The sequence below is a fragment of the Phyllobates terribilis genome, unplaced genomic scaffold (genome assembly GCF_046119375.1).
Source record: "Phyllobates terribilis strain yellow unplaced genomic scaffold, ASM4611937v1 Scaffold_9__5_contigs__length_417890890, whole genome shotgun sequence".
Classification (NCBI taxonomy): domain Eukaryota; kingdom Metazoa; phylum Chordata; class Amphibia; order Anura; family Dendrobatidae; genus Phyllobates; species Phyllobates terribilis.
In genome coordinates this window covers 373,701,085-373,724,536 of record NW_027362769.1, presented here as the reverse complement: position 1 = coordinate 373,724,536, position 23,452 = coordinate 373,701,085, and the positions used below count along the sequence as shown (strand labels likewise).

The 23,452-nt window shown below is 44.0% G+C and overlaps 1 protein-coding gene across 8 annotated transcripts in view; it reads left to right on the top strand.

The window, feature by feature from the left end:
* TRAF7 (TNF receptor associated factor 7) overlaps window positions 1-19,559 on the top strand; it is a 31,761-nt gene extending 12,202 nt beyond the window's left edge. For 3 of the 8 annotated variants that reach the window (XM_073648371.1, XM_073648372.1, XM_073648373.1), the window contains exons 2-21: window positions 4,700-4,812; window positions 4,961-5,018; window positions 5,123-5,214; window positions 6,615-6,731; window positions 8,241-8,333; window positions 11,195-11,228; window positions 11,487-11,670; window positions 12,184-12,318; window positions 12,441-12,658; window positions 12,986-13,059; window positions 13,141-13,189; window positions 13,278-13,405; window positions 13,483-13,565; window positions 13,645-13,684; window positions 13,757-13,873; window positions 14,071-14,193; window positions 14,682-14,801; window positions 14,974-15,105; window positions 17,082-17,201; window positions 17,565-19,559. In XM_073648371.1, coding sequence (XP_073504472.1) covers window positions 4,735-4,812; window positions 4,961-5,018; window positions 5,123-5,214; window positions 6,615-6,731; window positions 8,241-8,333; window positions 11,195-11,228; window positions 11,487-11,670; window positions 12,184-12,318; window positions 12,441-12,658; window positions 12,986-13,059; window positions 13,141-13,189; window positions 13,278-13,405; window positions 13,483-13,565; window positions 13,645-13,684; window positions 13,757-13,873; window positions 14,071-14,193; window positions 14,682-14,801; window positions 14,974-15,105; window positions 17,082-17,201; window positions 17,565-17,579 — 2,010 coding nt within the window. In that variant the 5' untranslated portion in view covers window positions 4,700-4,734 and the 3' untranslated portion in view covers window positions 17,580-19,559. Of the gene's footprint in view, window positions 1-4,699; window positions 4,813-4,960; window positions 5,019-5,122; window positions 5,215-6,365; window positions 6,532-6,614; window positions 6,732-8,240; window positions 8,334-11,194; window positions 11,229-11,486; window positions 11,671-12,183; window positions 12,319-12,440; window positions 12,659-12,985; window positions 13,060-13,140; window positions 13,190-13,277; window positions 13,406-13,482; window positions 13,566-13,644; window positions 13,685-13,756; window positions 13,874-14,070; window positions 14,194-14,681; window positions 14,802-14,973; window positions 15,106-17,081; window positions 17,202-17,564 lie in introns of those variants that run through there. The other 5 variants (XM_073648375.1, XM_073648378.1, XM_073648377.1 and 2 more) reach the window with 3 other exon arrangements.
* Window positions 19,560-23,452: the final 3,893 nt, after the last annotated feature.

The following is a 23,452-nucleotide window of genomic DNA, read 5'->3' as shown; positions in this document are numbered from 1 at the left end:
CCTATGTACAAGAATATAACTACTATAATACTGCCCCATGTACAAGTATATAACTACTATAATACTGCTCCTATGTACAAGAATATAACTACTATAATACTGCCCCCTATGTACAAGAATATAACTACTATAATACTGCCCCTATGTACAAGAATATAACTACTATAATACTGCCCCTATGTACAAGAATATAACTACTATAATACTGCCCCATGTACAAGTATATAACTACTATAATACTGCTCCTATGTACAAGAATATAACTACTATAATACTGCCCCCTATGTACAAGAATATAACTACTATAATACTGCCCCCCTATGTACAAGAATATAACTACTATAATACTGCCCCCCTATGTACAAGAATATAACTACTATAATACTGCCCCTATGTACAAGAATATAACTACTATAATACTGCCCCCTATGTACAAGAATATAACTACTATAATACTGCCCCCTATGTACAAGAATATAACTACTATAATACTGCCCCCTATGTACCAGAATATAACTACTATAATACTGACCCTATGTGCAAGAATATAACTACTATAATACTGCCCCCTATGTGCAAGAATATAACTACTATAATACTGCCCCCTATGTACAAGAATATAACTACTATAATACTGCCCCGTGTACAAAAATATAACTACTATAATATTGCCCCCTGTGTACAAGAATATAACTACTATAATACTGCCCCCCTATGTACAAGAATATAACTACTATAATACTGCCCCCCTATGTACAAGAATATAACTACTATAATACTGCTCCTATGTACAAGAATATAACTACTATAATACTGCCCCCTATGTACAAGAATATAACTACTATAATATTGCCCCCTGTGTACAAGAATATAACTACTATAATACTGCCCCCCTATGTACAAGAATATAACTAATGTAATACTGCTCCTATGTACAAGAACATAACTACTATAATACTGCCCCCTATGTACAAGAATATAACTACTATAATACTGTCTCCTATGTACAAGAATATAACTAATGTAATACTGCCTCTATGTACAAGAATATAACTACTATAATACTGCCCCCTATGTGCAAGAATATAACTACTATAATATTGCCCCCTGTGTACAAGAATATAACTACTATAATACTGCCCCCCTATGTACAAGAATATAACTACTATAATACTGCTCCTATGTACAAGAATATAACTACTATAATACTGCCCCCTATGTACAAGAATATAACTACTATAATACTGCCCCCTATGTACAAGAATATAACTACTATAATACTGCCCCCTATGTACAAGAATATAACTACTATAATACTGCCCCCTATGTGCAAGAATATAACTACTATAATACTGCCCCCTATGTACAAGAATATAACTGCTATAATACTGCCCCGTATATGCAAGAATATAACTACTATAATACTGCCCCCTATGTACAAGAATATAACTACTATAATACTGCCCCCTATGTGCAAGAATATAACTACTATAATACTGCCCCCTATGTGCAAGAATATAACTACTATAATACTGCCCCCTATGTACAAGAATATAACTACTATAATACTGCCCCTATGTACAAGAATATAACTACTATAATACTGCCCCCTATGTACAAGAATATAACTACTATAATACTGCCCCCTATGTACAAGAATATAACTACTATAATACTGCCCCCCTATGTACAAGAATATAACTACTATAATACTGCTCCTATGTACAAGAATATAACTACTATAATACTGCTCCTATGTACAAGAATATAACTACTATAATACTGCCCCCTATGTACAAGAATATAACTACTATAATACTGCCCCCTATGTACAAGAATATAACTACTATAATACTGCCCCGTGTACAAAAATATAACTACTATAATACTGCCCCCTGTGTACAAGAATATAACTACTATAATACTGCCCCCCTATGTACAAGAATATAACTACTATAATACTGCCCCCCTATGTACAAGAATATAACTACTATAATACTGCTCCCTATGTACAAGAATATAACTACTATAATACTGCCCCCCTATGTACAAGAATATAACTACTATAATACTGCTCCCTATGTACAAGAATATAACTACTATAATACTGCCCCTATGTACTAGAATATAACTACTATAATACTGCTCCCTATGTACAAGAATATAACTACTATAATACTGCCCCTATGTGCTAGAATATAACTACTATAATACTGCCCCTATGTACTAGAATATAACTACTATAATACTGCCCCCTATGTACAAGAATATAACTACTATAATACTGCCCCCTATGTACAAGAATATAACTACTATAATACTGCTCCCCTATGTATAAGAATATAATATAATACTGCCCCTATGTACATGAATATAACTACTATAATACTGCCCCCTATGTACAGAATATAACTACTATAATACTGTCCCCTATGTACAAGAATATAACTACTATAATACTTCCACTTTGTACAAGAATATAACTACTATAATACTGCTCCCTATGTACAAGAATATAACTACTATAATACTGCCCCCTATGTACAAGAATATAACTACTATAATACTGCCCGCTATGTACAAGAATATAACTACTATAATACTGCCCGCTATGTACAAGAATATAACTACTATAATACTGCCCCCTATGTACAAGAATATAACTAATATAATACTGCCCTTATGTACAAGAATATAATTACTATAATGCTGCCCCCTATGTACAAGAATATAACTACTATAATACTGCCCGCTATGTACAAGAGTATAACTACTATAATACTGCTCCTATATACAAGAATATAACTACTATAATACTGCCCCCTATGTACAAGAATATAACTACTATAATACTGCCCCTATGTACAAGAATATAACTCCTATAATACTGCCCCTATGTACAAGAATATAACTACTATAATACTGTCCCTATGTACAAGAATATAACTACTATAATACTGCCCCTATGTACAAGAATATAACTACTATAATACTGCCCCCTATGTACAAGAATATAGCTACTATAATACTGCTCCTATGTACAAGAATATAACTACTATAATACTGCCCCCTATGTACAAGAATATAACTCCTATAATACTGCCCCCTATGTACAAGAATATAACTCCTATAATACTGCCCCTATGTACAAGAATATAACTACTATAATACTGCCCCTATGTACAAGAATATAACTACTATAATACTGATCCTATGTACAAGAATATAACTACTATAATACTGATCCTATGTACAAGAATATAACTACTATAATACTGCTCCTATGTACAAGAATATAACTACTATAATACTGCTCCTATGTACAAGAATATACCTACTATAATACTGCCCCCTATGTACAAGAATATAGCTACTATAATACTGCTCCTATGTACAAGAATATAACTACTATAATACTGCCCCCTATGTACAAGAATATAACTCCTATAATACTGCCCCTATGTACAAGAATATAACTACTATAATACTGCCCCTATGTACAAGAATATAACTACTATAATACTGATCCTATGTACAAGAATATAACTACTATAATACTGCTCCTATGTACAAGAATATAACTACTATATTACTGCTCCTATGTACAATAATATAACTACTATAATACTGCTCCTATGTAGAAGAATATACCTACTATAATACTGCCCCCTATGTACAAGAATGTAGCTACTATAATACTGCTCCTATGTACAATAATATAACTACTATAATACTGCTCCTATGTACAAGAATATAACTACTATAATACTGCCCCCTATGTACAAGAATATAGCTACTATAATACTGCTCCTATGTACAAGAATATAACTACTATAATACTGCTCCTATGTACAAGAATATAACTACTATAATACTGCCCCCTATGTACAAGAATATAACTACTATAATACTGCCCCCTATGTACAAGAATATAACTCCTATAATACTGCCCCTATGTACAAGAATATAACTACTATAATACTGATCCTTTGTACAAGAATATAACTACTATAATACTGATCCTTTGTACAAGAATATAACTACTATAATACTGCCCCCTATGTACAAGAATATAACTACTATAATACTGCCCCTATGTACAAGAATATAACTACTATAATACTGATCCTTTGTACAAGAATATAACGACTATAATACTGCCCCATATGTACAAGAATATAACTACTATAATACTGCTCCTATGTACAAGAATATAACTACTATAATACTGATCCTATGTACAAGAATATAACTACTATAATACTGCTCCTATGTACAAGAATATAACTACTATAATACTGCCCCCTATGTACAAGAATATAGCTACTATAATACTGCCCCCTATGTACAAGAATATAACTACTATAATACTGCCCCTATGTACAAGAATATAACTACTATAATACTGCTCCTATGTACAAGAATATAACTACTACAATACCGCTCCAATGTACAAGAATATAACTACTATAATACTGCCCCTATGTACAAGAATATAACTACTATAATACTGCTCCTATGTACATGAATATAACTACTATAATACTGATCCTATGTACAAGAATATAGCTACTATAATACTGCCCCTTTGTACAAGAATATAACTACTATAATACTGCCCCTATGTACAAGAATATAACTACTATAATGCTGCTCCATGTTGGCCACTCAGGTAATGGTTCCCCTCTTGTCTCCGCAGAGGGGTCCGGTCGTGCAGAGATGTCGCTGTAGATTATGACCTCGAGTAAGAATCCAAGATTCGATCATTTTTCACCTGGTGCCACAATCGTACAGCCAGACGATACCAGCGGGGTACCGGCCTTTTCTGCCCGCTATTTCCTGCTCTTTCTCTCCTTTCCTCCTCCGTTCTCGTTCTTTCCTCCTCTTTTCTCTCCGTCCGTTGCTTCTCGTCTTTCCTCCTTCCTTATTTACAATCTTATCACTTTCTCATCTCTCTTAGACCAGAATGGAGACCACATTCGGGCCGGCATTCACGGCGGTGACCACCATCACTAAAGGTATTGCTGAGACCCTCCGGCGTCCTCTTGTGTTTTTTGGCTTATTTTTTTTTTGAGAATAAAGCAAAAATAGAATAAATCTTCATCTCCTGTGTCGTCCTCAGCGGACGGTACCAACACCTTCAAGCAGCACCGCAGGACGCCCTCCTCATCCAGCACCTTAACCTTCTCACCCCGAGATGAGGACGACATTATGGTAAGTGGCAAAGCCACCCTCACAAGCTGTGTTGGGGGTCCGAGGACCGATGTAAAGGTGCCCCTCATATAGCAGTCAACCTAATGTCACCCATCTCTCCTGGTTTCCTTATACACATTCACGCTCGACTTCGCTGAGCGTGCATGTGTTTTCAGTCATGGAAATCGGATTAAGCTGTTGGATTTCAGCTGTTCCTACCGATTTCCCTTCTCCCCCATACATATGCACGCTCAGCTGAGAGAGACAAGTAAGCCGGACACTTGTCCTGTAAAATTAAAGGATTGGACATGCTGAAATCCAACATGCCTGATCCTTTTCTCCCAAATATCATCATATGTGGCCCTAAACATTAGATGGTCAGCTACTCCTACTGACCCTTCTCGTACATATGCACATTCTGTTCCGCTGAGGATACATGTGTTCTCGAGCCGTGTACAATGAAAGGATTGGACATGCTCAAATCCAACATGTTCTATCCTTCTCCTCACAATGGCATCACATTGGGCCCTAAAGATTAGATGGTCCACTGCTCCTACTGACCCCCCTCATACATTTGTTCGCAGTGGCATTAAGCCACTGTCACACACCTGTATAATGAATGGATTGGACATGCTGAAATCCAACATGCCCTATCCTTCTCTTCCCAATGTAATTACATTGGGCCTTCCTGTACACATTAGATGCTCAGCTGCTCCTTCATCCCCTGGTTACATCTACTGACTCTTCCTTGTACACATGCACACTCTCCTTTGCCGAGCATACATGTGTTCTCAAGTCTTGTGTATAATGAAAGGATTGGACATGCTGAAATCCAACATGTCCAATCTTTCTCTTCTTCTACATCTACGGTCTGAATGCATTCCCAGAATGCACTGCAAGCGTCCGGATCACCAGTATGGTGGGCATGTCATCTGCATACATGATATGAATTCTCCCGGCATAGCCGTCTGATAACGTCATCTGCACCGTCCACATATAAACAATATGTTTAGTGCACAAAGGGGTTAAATCCTTGTAGTGGGAATATAATTCCCAATATATGTTCCCCTCTGGCCTCCCCCCTCCGCTCTCGGTAGAGCCCCCTCCTCCCTCGGCCTCCTCACATCTCCAGCAGGAAGCGGCCTAGCTGGCTGAATTGAATTGGAGGAAGTGTCTGCATATACAGTGTGCGCAGCGCTGCCAGGACCGAGTGTGGAGCGGCCACTGATCTATAGGGTGTGCAGAGTCTCGCTCGCCCTGGCAATGCGGGCGAATACAGCCGACACCCCGAGATCAGCTCCGATCCTGCCAGAGGGAACGTTCACCTAATCCGAAAATGTGAGCAGGCAGCAAAGGATGACGGGCGCATAGGCACAGACCCATCCCGGCTCTCATGGTTGCATCGTCTCTCCTCTCTGCAGCCTCCGATCAGCACCTCCCGGCGGTCGGACTCGGCCATATCTGTTCGCTCCCTGCACTCCGAGACCAACATGCCCTTGCGCTCCACGTTCTCACTCCATGAAGAAGAGGAAGAACCGGTAAGTGGGAAAATCTTACAAAAGCCGACGTGTCTCCTTGTTGTGTCCTAATTTTTGCATTGTGCTTTTACTCCGTTAGTCCTCCTGGAAGTGTCTGAATGAATTGGCGACTGACTGTTACCATTCACTTTGTGACTTTGATCTGAGACCGTGTGGCTGTTATCGTTCACGTTGTGACTTTGATCTGACACCGTGTGACTGTTACCGTTCACTTTGTGACTTTGATCTGACACCGTGTGACTGCTACCGTTCACTTTGTGACTTTGATCTGACACTGTGTGACTGTTAACGTTCACGTTGTGACTTTGATCTGAGACCGTGTGGCTGTTACCTTTCACGTTGTGACTTTGATCTGACACCGTGTGACTGTTACCTTTCACGTTGTGACTTTGATCTGAGACCGTGTGGCTGTTACCGTTCACATTGTGACTTTGATCTGTTACCGTTCACGTTGTGACTTTGATCTGAGACCGTGTGGCTGTTACCGTTCACATTGTGACTTTGATCTGACACCGTGTGACTGTTACCGTTCACGTTGTGACTTTGATCTGACACCGTGTGGCTGTTACCGTTCACTTTGTGACTTTGATCTAACACCGTGTGACTGTTGCCATTCACTTTGTGACTTTAATCCGACACCACGTGACTGTTACCGTTTAGTTTGTGACTTTGATCTGACACCGTGTGACTGTTACCGTTCACTTTGTGACTTTGATCTGACACCGTGTGACTGTTGCCATTCACTTTGTGACTTTAATCCGACACCGTATGACTGTTACCGTTCACGTCGTGACTTTGATCTGACACCGTGTGACTGTTGCCGTTCACGTCGTGACTTTGATCTGACACCGTGTGACTGTTGCCATTCACTTTGTGACTTTAATCCGACACCGTATGACTGTTACCGTTCACGTCGTGACTTTGATCTGACATCGTGTGACTGTTGCCGTTCACGTCGTGACTTTGATCTGACACCGTGTGACTGTTGCCATTCACTTTGTGACTTTAATCCGACACCGTATGACTGTTACCGTTCACGTCGTGACTTTGATCTGACACCGTGTGACTGTTGCCGTTCATGTCGTGACTTTGATCTGACACCGTGTGACTGTTGCCGTTCACGTCGTGACTTTGATCTGACACCGTGTGACTGTTACCGTTCACGTTGTGACTTTAATCCGACACCGTGTGACTGTTACCGTTCACGTTGTGACTTTAATCCGACACCGTGTGACTGTTACCGTTCACGTTGTGACTTTAATCCGACACCGTGTGACTGCTACCGTTCACTTTGAACCTACACTGTGATTAGTTATCAGTTTATTAATTACATTTCCAGGAGGCGTAACAGAGGGACAGAAAAGATGCTCCAGAATTATTATTTTTTTAAATGGGAAAGGCTGCAATACTCTTATTACAGATACTTTTGCATGTGTGGAAGACTTAGGAGGGAGGCAGCAGGGTAAAGCATGACGGTTTTATTCACACCTTCCTTCTGTGTCCGTACAGGACCCCCTGGTGTTTGCGGAGCAGCCCTCAGTGAAGCTTTGCTGCCAGCTCTGCTGCAGCGTCTTTAAAGACCCTGTTATTACAACGTGTGGGGTAAGTGACCAACCAGAAATAAAAAAAAACCTTAAATGGATCAAGCGTACATATTGCCTGACGGAAAGTTCTGCAGTTTTTTCTCTGACACGTTCCACTATTTTTCCCTATTTCATCATCTCTGCTTGCTGTCAACCTGATCCTTTCCCTGCTCACGCAGCTGAAGGTTTGTTACAGTGTATCAGGGAATTGACAGCAAGCAGAGATATTTCAAATGATCTTTATGGGGTGACCAGTTGATTCGTCCCTGTACAATGACAGCTAGTATCTGTTGGGGGTAGTAGTTGAATCCTTCATTGCACCAGTCTCATTCTGCGGCTTATGACTCTTGTTGATGGACATGGGTTTTGGCGGTAGTGACGTAGCGGGCGGCAGCGCTTCCCTTGGCAGGCGGCAGCACTTTTTGGCTGCAGGCGACTCTGCGCACCTGTAGCTACATCTGTTCTCTTCACCTGTCGGGAACATGGAGTAAAAGGACTTCTCACATCACCTGCCATATCTGGAGGAAGTCACATGCGTCCAGTATAGATGCCAGGGAAGAACACTGCAGCCATGGCTGATAACAGAGGTCAATAGATGACAATCAAAAATGTTTCAAGAGGGAAGGTTCGTGTCCCTTTAATGGCTCAACATTTTGCAATTCCTCTTGTAAAGGTCAGCTCTCAGCTGCCCTCCCCCCGGAAGCCTTCGAGCAGCAGCCCCATGGAAAGTCCTGCGGCAGGAAGCCTGCGCTTTTCTTGCCCAGTATTGCTTAACAGCCGGCACAGGAAGGGGGCAGGGAGCCTGCGTTATCTCAGGCCGCGGCTCCGGGGACCGTCAGAGGCCAGAAAACACAGGGAAAGTACCAGAGTCAGGCATCCTGCACAGCCAGCGCCAAGACGAGACCCCCCGAATGTAGAAGTGACGGAAGAGAAGCGAAAAGAGAAAATCAGAAGACGAGGAAGTGCTGAGAAACAGAGGAAGAGAGGACTGAGGAAATGTCACCTATACAGAGAGATGTGCAGTGTACAGCGTATATAGTGATCACACGTGATAGGTCTTATGGAGTGTTCCCAGTATACACCAGGTCTTGTGGGGTGTTCCCTGTATACGGCAGGTTTTGTGTGGTGTTACTGGTATACGGCAGGTCTTGTGGGGTGTTCCCTGTATACGGCAGGTCTTGTGGGGTGTTCCCTGTATACGGCAGGTCTTGTGGGGTGTTCCCAGTATACGGCAGGTCTTGTGGGGTGTTCCCGGTATACGGCAGGTCTTGTGAGGTGTTCCCGGTATACGGCAGGTCTTGTGGGGTGTTCCCGGTATACGGCAGGTCTTGTGGGGTGTTCCCGGTATACGGCAGGTCTTGTGGGGTGTTCCCGGTATACGGCAGGTCTTGTGGGGTGTTCCCTGTATACGGCAGGTCTTGTGGGGTGTTCCCTGTATACGGCAGGTCTTGTGGGGTGTTCCCTGTATACGGCAGGTCTTGTGGGGTGTTCCCTGTATACGGCAGGTCTTGTGGGGTGTTCCCTGTATACGGCAGGTCTTGTGGGGTGTTCCCGGTATACGGCAGGTCTTGTGAGGTGTTCCCGGTATACACCAGGTCTTGTGGGGTGTTCCCTGTATATGGCAGGTCTTGTGGGGTGTTCCCGGTATACACCAGGTCTTGTGGGGTGTTCCCTGTATACGGCAGGTCTTGTGGGGTGTTCCCTGTATACGGCAGGTCTTGTGGGGTGTTCCCTGTATACGGCAGGTCTTGTGGGGTGTTCCCTGTATACGGCAGGTCTTGTGGGGTGTTCCCTGTATACGGCAGGTCTTGTGGGGTGTTCCCGGTATACGGCAGGTCTTGTGAGGTGTTCCCGGTATACACCAGGTCTTGTGGGGTGTTCCCTGTATATGGCAGGTCTTGTGAGGTGTTCCCGGTATACACCAGGTCTTGTGGGGTGTTCCCTGTATATGGCAGGTCTTGTGGGGTGTTCCCTGTATACGGCAGGTCTTGTGGGGTGTTCCCTGTATACGGCAGGTCTTGTGGGGTGTTCCCGGTATACGGCAGGTCTTGTGAGGTGTTCCCGGTATACACCAGGTCTTGTGGGGTGTTCCCGGTATACGGCAGGTCTTGTGGGGTATTCCCGGTATACGGCAGGTCTTGTGAGGTGTTCCCGGTATACGGCAGGACTTGTGTGGTGTTCCCGGTATACAGCAGGTCTTGTGGGGTGTTCTCGGTATACAGCAAGTCCATTCTTTCCGATCCTACGGAAGATACTGCAGCTTTAATTGTTGTAAAACGTTGCTTCTGGTTCTGATAGAAAGGCGTCAGGACACGCAGAGCATCGCAGCATTATATCCGCAGACTGGTCAGGGCGTCCATGATGACTCCTCTCCACCCCCTACACCGGGCACACGAGCATCAGACCTGGAGCAGCAGTAATGGTAGAAGGCGTCGGGTCTGATGAATCCCGTCTTCCATCTTGTAGACGGCCGGTGCATCACATACAGCCCCATCCCCGGTCCGATCAAACTAGATCCCCCAGGACATTATCGGACCTCAGGCCTCGATGGGTCAGCGCTGTTCTGGTGGCCAGACATGACCTGCACATGTGGTGTAATAGTACACAGGACTATTGCAATATTGCCGTCTCCTTTCCCTGCTTGAATCTTCCGTAGGCCACTAGGTGGTGCTCTTAATATCACAGTCATTGGCTGGATGGTAAATATATAGGTTAATCCCCTCTCCCCCCTTCCTATATGGATTATGTGACCGCAGAGGATTGGGGAACGGATTGATAAAGCCGCAGCGAGCGGCTGTAAAGTATAATGTCCATTTATATGCTAGGAGCGCTCGCTGAATGTATGGACGGCTGCTGACACTTCTCTCCTCTGCTCCACAGCATACCTTTTGCAGGAGGTGCGCCTTAACTTCCGGTAGGTAGACTCTTGTTTTACTAGATTATATTAAAGGGGGAGATTGCCACAATTTATACTAATCGCTGGGGGGATCCCTATGTGATCGGACGAGCGATCGATGGCAACGATCAAGCAAATGCTAATTTGTTGGCAGCCCCATGTAAAGTGTAGTATAAAATGAAAATCCATAAAGGAATTTAAAAAAAAAAATACTAGTTAAAATGTTTTTCTTTTGTGCGGACCTCTTACATTAACTCCATTCTTTCCTTTCGCCAGATAAGTGCCCGGTGGATAATGCCAAATTAACAGTGGTGGTGAATAACATCGCCGTCGCCGAGCAGATAGGAGAGCTCTTCATCCATTGTAAATACGGCTGCCGCCCCTGCGCCAACGGGAAGCCGACGACGTATGAAGTGGACCCTCATGGCTGCCCCTTCACCATTAAACTAAGTGCCAGAAAGTAAGTATCCTGTTATGGGGGTCCGTCTGCTGAAACCCCACTGTGTGCAGAGGAAAGAGATCTGTGGGGGTCCGGCTACATGGGCGTGCACTGTGCATTAATAACTGCTGAGGGTCTCCTGTCTGGGACTTGCATCGGTCTCAAAAGACCGCTCCATTGTTTGCATGGAGCAATGGTCGAGCTCGACCATTGCTCCGTGTGAACAGGGGACACCAGAGCCCAGTTTTTGAGACTTTTGCAGGCCGGACTTCTAACAATCAGCAACATATGACCGATCTTCTGGATGGGTGGTCGGTTGGTATGGTGCGCCGATCCCTTTAAAGGCCTGTCCTAAATATCAGGCCTTAAGGTTGAACAGTAAAACCCCTTTGATTATTGGAAGGCTTGACGTAGAGATTAGTTTATCATTTCCACCTCTGGACATAATGCTTGGAGTTGTAGTTTTCAGTCTACAGTCCCTGTCCGGCTTTAGGTTTTATGTCTTATGCCTCCCTTCTCCTTCTGTCTTTGCAGGGACCATGAAGGCAGTTGTGACTATCGGCCGGTGCGTTGTCCCAATAACCCGAGTTGCCCGCCGTTGCTGAAAATGAACCTGGAAGCCCACCTAAAGGAGTGTGAACACATAAAGTGCCCTCATTCAAAGTATGGGTATGTTCAGGATATATACACGGTGGAGGGATTGTATAGGGGCAGCCGGCGACGTGACGGAGAATGCTCTGCAGATCAGACCTGTGTGATGGAGTTAACGGCCGCCTCTTTGTTAATCCCAGGTGCACGTTCATCGGGAACCAGGACACGTACGAAACACACCTGGAGACATGTAAGTTTGAGGGTCTGAAGGAATTTCTCCAGCAGACAGATGACCGGTTCCATGAAATGCAAGTGGCCATGACCCAGAAGGACCAGGAGATCGCCTTCCTCCGCTCCATGCTGGGAAAGCTGTCTGAGAAGATTGACCAGCTGGAGAAGAACCTGGAGCTCAAGTTTGGTAAGAGATGTTCCAAGTCCGTCCCTCTAACACAGGAGTCGGCAACCTGCGGCACCACGGCTGCGTGTCAGACCATGCTGGGAGTTGTAGTTTCCCAACATCTGGAGTGCAGCAGGTTGCTAACCCTTGCATACCTGCTGGTTGTGAGTTCATGCTGGGAGTTGTAGTTTCCCAACAGCTTTTACAAGCCTGATTCAATCCTGATGCATACCATAGATGCAGCACTGTCTCTGTCGCCTAGTGTCCTCTGTTATCAGCCATTTGCTGCTGCTGCTGTTCTTACTCCTGGACTGAACCACTTTTTTTTTTTTTCTTTTTCCTTCACAGACGTCTTGGACGAGAACCAAAGCAAGCTGAGCGAAGACTTGATGGAGTTCCGCAGAGACGCCTCAATGCTGAATGTGAGCGGAACGTACGTTAGAAAGTAAGTGCCCCCCCTGCTGGGCCGACACGTCACCGCTCACCGTGTCCTTCTGTTACAGGATGAACTCTCCCACATCAATGCTCGGCTGAACATGGGAATACTTGGCTGTAAGTAGTAGACGACCAGACACCAGTGTCACTAACCCACGGCCGCTGCCTTGTCGCTGACTGACGCCCTTCTTCTTCCCATCTGCAGCCTACGACCCCCAGCAGATATTTAAGTGTAAGGGTACCTTCGTGGGGCACCAAGGCCCCGTGTGGTGTTTGTGCGTCTACTCCATAGGAGATCTGCTGTTCAGTGGCTCCTCCGACAAAACCATAAAGGTAATCGGCGGCGCCCCATACTGGCCGCATGCGGTTTTGCTCGTCGTCCCCTTCCTTACACTCCCCTCTCCTTCTAGGTGTGGGACACCTGCACAACCTACAAGTGCCAAAAGACCCTGGAGGGGCACGACGGCATCGTACTGGCCCTGTGTATTCAAGGGTGAGTCCTCGAGGAATGTTACCTGAGCAAAACTACAACTCCCAGCATGCTCTGACACTCTCTCCTTTCTGTTCCACAGAAGCAAGTTATACAGTGGCTCCGCAGACTGCACCATAATAGTGAGTATGACCGACGGATGAGTGATGGAGGACCGGACGGTTCATTATGACCCCCAATGTCTCTTCTTCCAGGTGTGGGACATCCCAACGCTCATGAAAGTGAACACCATCCGGGCGCATGACAACCCGGTGTGCACCCTCGTGTCCTCGCACAACATGCTCTTCAGCGGCTCCCTGAAAGCCATCAAGGTCCGTGTCCGTCTGTGGGTTTTCTTATAATCCCCCGGATGGTAGATTCAGAAACGTACTCCCCATGGAGGCTGAGTACACCGCTATGGAGGGTTCTGGCCTCGAGTCTGATGTCTTTCTATATCATCTCACACAATAGGGGGGTCTTATTTTCACCATTTATTTCCTTGACTCCATGTTTCTTCCCATCTGTGCAGGTTTGGGACATTGTGGGTACGGATTTAAAGCTGAAGAAGGAGCTGACCGGCCTTAACCACTGGGTCCGTGCGCTCGTGGCCTCTCAGAACTACTTGTACAGCGGGTCCTACCAGACCATAAAGGTGAGAGAGCGTAGGATGTGTGATGGGGGTGTAGTCAGAAATACAGGGGTATATTGACCCCTTAACCACCTCCTTCAGACCCCTCAGCCCCGGCGATCACACTATCCTTGGATCTAATCAAGCTGGTCAACTCCGAGCAAAAGAGAAGACAGAAGCGACTATAAACTGCTTCTGTCTTCTTTTCGGGGGGTCTTAAGGTTCAATGGACACTCTGGGGGAAATTAGTGTGCCATTTTATGCCTAGTGCCGGGCTTATCACCAGTCTGGGGCTGACATATTGAGAAGCATTAGACTGGTGATCAAAGAGGTCCCAAATGATTTCCTCCTTTCTATCAAAAGTCGAGTCTGAAATTTCAGGGTGTGGGATGCGAGAACCATGACCCCGGGAATCCCGACCATTATTCCAGCCCTTGCACCCTACATTTGTTTTTTCAGAATAGAAGAAAGATATAACTGTCACCTAAGAGCATTTGTGTTGTCACCGGCAGATCTGGGACATCAGGACCTTGGAGTGCGTCCACGTCCTGCAGACGTCCGGTGGAAGCGTTTACTCCATCGCCGTCACCAACCACCACATAGTGTGCGGGACGTACGAAAATCTCATCCACGTGAGTAGGAATCTTATTGTATTACCCAAGAGAAGGAAATATAAGCGAGGGCTCCGACCTGTGGTTCTCCAGCCATCCAAACAGTCCATGTCGCAGTTTGCCCTCCTTATTCGCAATCTTGAACAGAATTGCATTCACTGTGACTATTACCGTGTCTCCTCGTCTGCTCCAGGTCTGGGACATTGAATCCAAGGAGCAAGTTCGTACGTTAACTGGACATGTGGGAACGGTGTACGCTCTGGCCGTCATCTCCACTCCCGACCAAACCAAGGTTTTCAGTGCCTCATATGACAGGTCCTTACGGGTACGTGACTTCTTTATCTTTATTTTTTTCATCCATTATCCAGAAATGTCTTTGTGCCAACAGTAAAGACATCTACTTTCCTAAACTTGCTTCCTTAGATCCCATACACCCCTGATAGTGAGGATGGCTCAGACAGCACTGCCACCCCCACTATTCGGTTGCTTAACCCCTTTCCGACTTTAGATGTATCCATACGTCCGGTACTTACCGACCTTGGACGTATGAATACGTCCAGGCGATTTTGCATGCACAGAGGCTGTAAAATGGGGTCACTAATAGGGGGTTCGGCTGTCCTGGCACCTCAGGGGCTCTGCCAATGTGACATGGTACCCTCAAACTAGTCCAACAAAATATGAACTCCAATATCGCGCTCCTTCCCTCCTGAACTTTCTCATGTGCCTCAAAAGTAATTTTCAACCACACATGGGGTATTGGCGTACTCAGGAGAAATTGCAGAACAAATTTTGGGGTCTATTTTCTCCTGCTATTCTTATGAAATAAAATGGGGGTTAAACAACATTTTTGTGGGAAACCTATTTTTTTTTTTCATTTTCACAGATCAACGTAAAATTCTGTGAAAGCACCTGTGGGTTCAGGGTGCTCACCACACATCTAGATAAATTTAGACACATCAGGGGCTCTCCAAATGCAATATGACACTCGCAGACCATTCCATCAAAGTCTGCTTTCCAAAACGCCACTCCCTCTTTTCTGAGCTCTGCTGTGCGCCCAAACAGTAGTTTTCTCCCACATATGGGGTATTTGCGTACTGAGGAGAAATTGCACAACAAATTTTGGGTTCCGTTTTCTCCTGTTACTCTTGTGAAAATAGAACAATTGGTGCTAAAAGAACATTTTTGGGCAAAAAATATGAACATTTTTTATTTTCACGGCTCAATGTTATAATCTTCTGTCAATCACCTGGGGGTTCAAGGTGCTCACCACACATCTCCATAAGTTCCCTTCGGGGTCTAGTTTCCAAAATGGTGTGACTTATGGGGGGTTTCCATTGTTTAGGCATGTCAGGGGCTCTCCAAACGCAACATAGCGTCCGCTAATTATTGAAGCAAATTTTGCATTCAAAAAGTCAAATGGTGCTCCTTCCTTTCTGTGCCCTGCCGTGCGCCTAAACAGTAGTTTTCCCCCCACATATGGGGTACCGTAGCGGCATTCTCAGGAGAAATTGTACAACAAATTTTGTGGTCCATTTTTTCCTGTCACCCTTGCGAAAATAAAAAAAAATTGCGTCTAAAGCAAAATTTTTGTGAAAAAAAGTTAAATGTTCATATTTTTCTTCCACATTTCAAAAGTTCCTGTGAAACACTTAAAGTGTTACTAAACTTCTTGAATGTGGTTTTGAGCATCTTGAGGGGTGCAGTTTTTAGAATGTTGTCACTTTGGGGTATCTTCTGTCATATAGACCCCTCAAAGTGACTTCAAATGTGATGTGGTCCCTAAAAAAATGGTTTTGTAAATTTTGTTGGAAAAATGAGAAATCGCTGGTCAACTTTTAACCCTTATAACTTCCGAGCAAAAAAAAAAAATTGTGCTGCTGTAAAGTAGACATGTGGGAAATGTTATTTATTAACTATTTTGTGTGACATATCTCTCTGATTTAAGGGCATAAAAATTCAAAGTTTGAAAATAGCAACATTTTCTCCAAATTTTCGTTTTTTTCACAAACGCCAGTCATATTGAAGAAATGTTACCACTGTCATGACTTACAATATGTCACGAAAAAATCTCCGAATCAGTGGGATCCGTTGAAGTGATCCAAAGTTATTACCTCATAAAGTGACAGTGGTCAGAATTGTAAAAATTGGCCTGGTCATAAAGGTAAAAACAGGCTCGGGGGTAAAGGGGTTAACTCAGATGTCTATTTGTGGGAAAACTCTGGGTCCAGTCACAGTCTGCCAGGAGAAGACTTATCCAACCTTATATCATGTCTGTGACTCTGGATCCTCTTCTTCCTCCAGGTCTGGAGTATGGATAACATGATTTGCACACAGACATTGCTGAGACATCAGGGCAGTGTGACCGCATTGGCCGTCTCGCGAGGACGTCTCTTTTCGGGTGCCGTAGACAGTACAGTAAAGGTAAGTTATATCCAGTACTTTGTGCACTGCTATCTAAGAGCCACTAGGTGTCATCAGTGCATGCACAGGAACACAGGCTCTGCTGCCATGGCGGATTTTGGTAGACGTGGGGGTCTGTCCGTGCCCACTACGGTCACTTTATGTCAGAATTTATTTATTTTACTCCTTTATATAGCGCCATTATTTCCACAGCGCTTTACAGAATTCCCTAATAAAGTCAAAGGTTGGGGTATTCTGGTCCAAAATATTTTCACCTCTCCTCTGGGTATTACAGCCCTATAATACCCCTGCTCGTGACAACTACACCCACTTCCCGTACATTCCCTATTGATTGACTCTCATTCATTCTCTCTGTCTTCTTAGGTCTGGACATGCTAATGGAGACCAAGCCACCTCCATTTATATCCTCTGCCCGAACCACGGCCAAGTCTTCTCTGCCAGCCTTCCCTTTATTGCCACGGACATCTGACTTTTTGATAAGAATTTATTTAGGAGACTCTTTAAGGCACCTGGACCCCCCCCCCAGTTCCTTTTGTTTTGTTTTCTTGCTCCTGGATTGTTCTCTCTCTCAATTCAGAGCTCGGGCACCATAATGATACAGGAACTAAAGACTGCGCGCTGGGAAAAGCCAATTCCCCCCCGGCTGTTCCCGCGGCCCCCTCTACGCCGGGCAGGAGCATTTTTGTGTTAAAGACAATAGACTTGCGGGATCATGAGAAGAGGGTATTATCAATGAAATGAATTGTCTTTATGGATCTAGAATATATAGCATCCTCCGTAGCTTTAATGACACCCATATAGGTTTGCCCGGGCACCGTGCCCCTCATGATAATATAATGCTGCTGTCTCCACGCTCGAGGTCGGGGCGCAATCCTCCGAAATCAGGATTATCATTGTTATGTACAGTCTGCAAAAGGGTCAAGGGTAAGAAATGGTATAAAGTCAGCATTACTTATCTAGTCAAATCCTGCACTGCCGCTCCGGTGGTCTTTTCCAGTTCAATAGTGAGGACGTCACCTCCATCACTTATGAGCCAATCAGTGATCATGCGCTGTGGTTAGGGATTGGCTGCTGCGGTCAAATGAATGATGAATGTAAAGTCATTGGAGAGGTGAGATTTTAATAATTATTGTTTTTTTAATTTTTATTATTATATGCCAATTCCTGAAAAAAAAAAAAAAAACCCTGGCTCAAGACCCCCTCTATAGACCCCCATTAATGAATGCAAATGTGTGGAGTCGCTGCGATCTCGCATAATAAACCTGCCTCCTGCTCCTTTTTAAAGGGTAATTATCATTTACAAAAATGTTTAATATGTTACAGGGGCTGCTATGTGCTACTGATCAGCCTGTTTTGAGACCCCCATCATCGAGTCCTGTGAAGTGTACAACTCCTGCATGAGAGTGATATACAGACCCATAGACTTGGGTACATACACTGCTCTGTGCACAGATCAGGCAGGAGGAGCGTTTTGACCGATTGGTAGGGGACTCAGGACCCAGACCCCCACAGATAACAGCCCCTAATATATATCTATTTTTGTAAATTATTCCTATATATTTAGCACCTTCCAGGCTCCCGGACTGGGGAAGCAATTACTTCTGTGCGGGAAGGAAAAGAAGTGACAACTGCTATGACCCCCCGGGCTGTTGTCAGATCTGCCCCTCCAGATATGGCGGGGCGAGGGGAGATTGCGCCTTGGGATCGCATCCAGTCCAGGATGGACCCCCAGAGCAACTTCATGACTATGGAAATGTAAACCAGCTTTTGGTAAAAATTATCTGGCGGCATGCTGAGCCTTGTAGTACCTCCCGTTTGTACCATTGTAACGGTTCACTTTTCTATCCATCACGGCTGTTTTTACGGTTTTATATGGGTGCACTCTGGTCGCCCCACCGGTGTATTATATCCCGCGCTCGTCACTGTATATAATGTAAATTTTTATGATTCTTTTAAAATTGACGCCAGACGAGGCCGGTGCTTAAGACGTCTTCTTCACCTTCACGTCACTTGCTCACACTATGGAAAATCCTAAGGGGCAAATCACCCCCCAATTGTAAAAAACAATCGATGAAAGTCTCGGAGTCGTCTCACAAGGACATTGAACCCAGATTTAAGGACTTCTGAAACTTTTATTTTAGGGGCTCTTGAACACTAATTTTCACACTGGATCAGGTGTAGCGAAGCAGCCAGCACGGGGGGTCTGGTGCCGATTATTCCCAGACCCTCCAGGTACGCCTCACCCCCATCACACGTCATTTTCCACACGTCGAGCCTCTTTTTTTTTTTTCTACGGTTTTTAAATATTGTATTATAGGATCAGCGACTTCATTTCCAATAAAATCGAAATGATGGTGACGTCTGCGCTCTCTGTGTCTTGTTTTATTAATGTCGCCAAACTGTACACTAATCCTTATGGGAGTATACTGGTAAGCTCTGCCTCCTTCACGCCTTCTTGGTGTAGGGTGAGGGTGTGGAAATAGGGGGCTCTCGGTCTAGCAGAACAGACACGGCTTTAGAGTTTACAGAGATTTCTAGTTCCTAAAAACTTCTTGCTGCGTGCAGTCACCACTAGGGGGAGCTCACTGAAGATAGATATAGAGTGGGGTAAATAAGTATTTGATACACTGCCGATTTTGCAAGTTTTCCCACCTACAGAGAATGGAGAGGTCTGTAATTTTAATCGTAGGTCACTTCACCTGTGAGAGACAGAATCTAAAAATAAAAACCAGAAAATCACATTGTATGATTTTTACATAATTAATTAGCATTTTATTGCATGAAATAAGTATTTGATACAATAGAAAAACCAAACTTAATATTTGGTACCGAAACCTTTTGTACAATTACAGAGGTCAGACGTTCCCTGTAGGTCTTGACCAGGTTTGCTCACACTGCAGAAGGGATTTTGGCCCACTCCTCCATACAGATCTTCTCCAGATCTTTCAGGTTTTGGGTCTGTCACTGGACAACATTGAGTTTCAGCTCCCTCCAAAGATTTTCTATTGGGTTCAGGTCTGGAGACTGGCTACGCCACTCTAGGATCTTGAAATGCTTCTTGCGGAGCCTTTCATTAGTTGCCCTGGCTGTGTTTCGGGTCATTGTCATGCTGGAAGACCCAGCCACCACCCATCTTCGAAGCTCTTACTGAGGGAAGGAGGTTGTTGGCCAAAATCTCGCGATACATGACCCCATCCATCCTCCCTTCAAGTCCTCTTTGCTGAAAAGCACTTCCAAAGTATGATGTTTCCTCCACCATGCTTCACCATGCTTGGTCTGAAAAAAATTACCCTTACTGAGTACCACATTTTTTATCTTGATTTCATTTAGTGTTTCTTAAAGCTCTAAAGTTGCCCTTTGAAATGACTTTAGTTTTGTGCCATGTCTGTGATCTTCTTTTAATGAACATCCTCTGAGCCTGGTGATTCCATAATTTTTGCCAGGGGTGACCTTTCTCAGAATCTTACATGGAGCCCCAGAACGAAGAAGATTGGCAGTCATCTTGTGTTTCTTCCATTTTCTAATAATTGCACCAACAGTTGTTGCCTTCTCACCAAGCTGCTCGCCTATTGTCCTGTAGCCCATCCCAGCCTTGTGCAGGTCTACAATTTTGTCCCTGGTGTCCTTAGACAGCTCTTTGGTCTTGGCCATGGTGGAGAGGTTGGATTGATTGCGTGTGTGGACAGGTGTCTGTTATACTGGTGATGAGTTCAAACAGGTGCAATTACTACAGGTAATGAGTGCATCAAAACTAACAGGTCTGTGAGAGCCAGAATTCTTGCTGGTTGGCAGGTGATCAAATACTTATTTCATGCAATAAAATGAAATTTAATTATGTAAAAATCATACACTGTGATTTTCTGTTTTTTTATTTTTAGATTTTGTCTTTCACAGGTGAATGTAGCTACGATAAAAATTACAGCCTTCTGCATTCTCTGTAGGTCGGAAAACTTGCAAAATCGGCATTGTATCAAATACTTATTTTCCCCACTGTTTACAACTGCAATTGAACACAATAATAATTCCATCCTCCTCTCTTGGTTCCTGCATCCTGCCAGAATGATACAGTGGGTATGGAAAGTATTCAGACCCCTTTACATTTTTCACTCTGTTTCATTGCAGCCATTTGGTAAATTCTAAAAAGTTCTTTTTTTTTTCTCATTAACCCCTTCATGACTGGAGCATTCTCCGTTTTTGAGTTTTCGTTTTTTGCTCCCCTTCTTCCATGTTGTGTACTGGAAAACGGGAAAAAAATTCCAAGTGCAGTGAAATTGCAAAAAAAAAATGCAATTCCACAGTTGTTTTTTTGTTTTTTTTTCTTTCCACTTTCACTGAATGCTAAAACTGACCTGCCATTATGATTCCCCAGGTCATTACGAGTTCGTAGACACCAAACATGTATAGGTTCTTTTTTTATTTAAGTGGTGAAAAAAATTCCAAAGTTTGCAAAAATAAATAAATAAATGGCGCCATTTTCCGAGACCCGCAGCGTCTCCATTTTTCGGGAACTGGGGCCAGGTGAGGGCTTATTTTTTGCGCGCCGGGCTGATGTTTTTATTGATACCATTTTGGGGTAGATCCGATGTTTTGATCGCCTGTTATTGCATTTTATTGGCGTAATTCTGGCGTTTTGAATTTTTTTCTCATTACGCCATTTACTGTTTGGATTCATTATTTTTTTATATTGATAGATCGGGCGATTCTGTACACGGTAATACCAAATATGTGTATGTGGGGTTTATTTTTTATTTTATTTTGAATGGGGCAAATGGGGAGTGATTTAAACTTTTTATATTTTTTTAATATTTTTTAAAACATTTTTTTTTACACTTTTTGCATGCTTCTATAGTCTCCATAGGAGACTAGAAGCAGCAACTGTCCGATCGCCTCTGCTACATAGAGGTGATGAGCAGATCACCTCTATGTAGCAGAAATGCTCCTGTGCTATGAGCGCCGACCACTAGGTGGCGCTCACAGCAATCTTTACATGACAACCACTGGGGTCTGCTGCAGACCCAGGGTTGTCATGCCCACCCATCAGTGACCCTCGCTCTCATGACAGGGTCACCGATGGGCGGGGGTAATCCTTTCACATGTTCTCGGTTCAGTGCGGGCTCAGCGCCGGAGCCCCGGCTGAACTGGCCTTTCCGATGTGGTGCATACTATTACTGACCATGTCGGAAAGGGGTTAAAGTACACTCTGCACCCCATCTTGACTGAAAAAAAACAGAAATGTAGAAATTTTTGCAAATTTATTAAAAAAGAAAAACTGAAATATCACATGGTCATAAGTATTCAGACCCTTTGCTCAGACACTCATATTTAAGTCACATGCTGTCCATTTCCTTGTGATCCTCCTTGAGATGGTTCTACTCCTTCATTGGAGTCCAGCTGTGTTTAATTAAACTGATAGGACTTGATTTGGAAAGGCACACACCTGTCTATGTAAGACCTCACAGCTGAAGTGCATGTCAGACCAAATGAGAATCATGAGCTCAAAGGAACTGCCCAAGGAGCTCAGAGACAGAATTGTGACAAGGCACAGATCTGGCCAAGGTTACAAAAGAATTTCTGCATTACTCAAGGTTCCTAAGAGCACAGGGGCCTTCATAATCCTTAAATGGAAGAAGTTTGGGACCACCAGAAGTCTTCCTACACCTGGCCGTCCAGCCAAACTGAGCAATCGTGGGAGAAGAGCCTTGGTGAGAGAGGTAAAGAAGAACCCCAAGATCACTGTGGCTGAGCTCCAGAGATGCAGTAGGGAGATGGGAGAAAGTTCCACAAAGTCAACTATAACTGCAGCCCTCCACCAGTCGGGCCTTTATGGCAGAGTGGCCTGACGGAAGCCTCTCCTCAGCGCAAGACATATGAAAGCCCGCATAGAGTTTGCTCAAAAACACATGAAGGACTCCCAAACTATGAGAAATAAGATTCTCTGGTCTGATGAGAGGAAGATAGAACTTTTTGGTGATAATTCTAAGCGGTATGTGTGGAGAAAACCAGGCACTGCTCATCACCTGCCCAATACAATCCCAACAGTGAAACATGGTGGTGGCAGCATCATGCTATGGGGGTGTTTTTCAGCTGCAGAGACAGGACGACTGGTTGCAATTGAAGGAAACATGAATGCGGCCAAGTACAGAGATATCCTGGATGAAAACCTCTTCCAGAGTGCTTTGGACCTCAGACTTGGCTGAAGGTTCACCTTCCAACAAGACAATGACCCTAAGCACACAGCTAAAATAACAAAG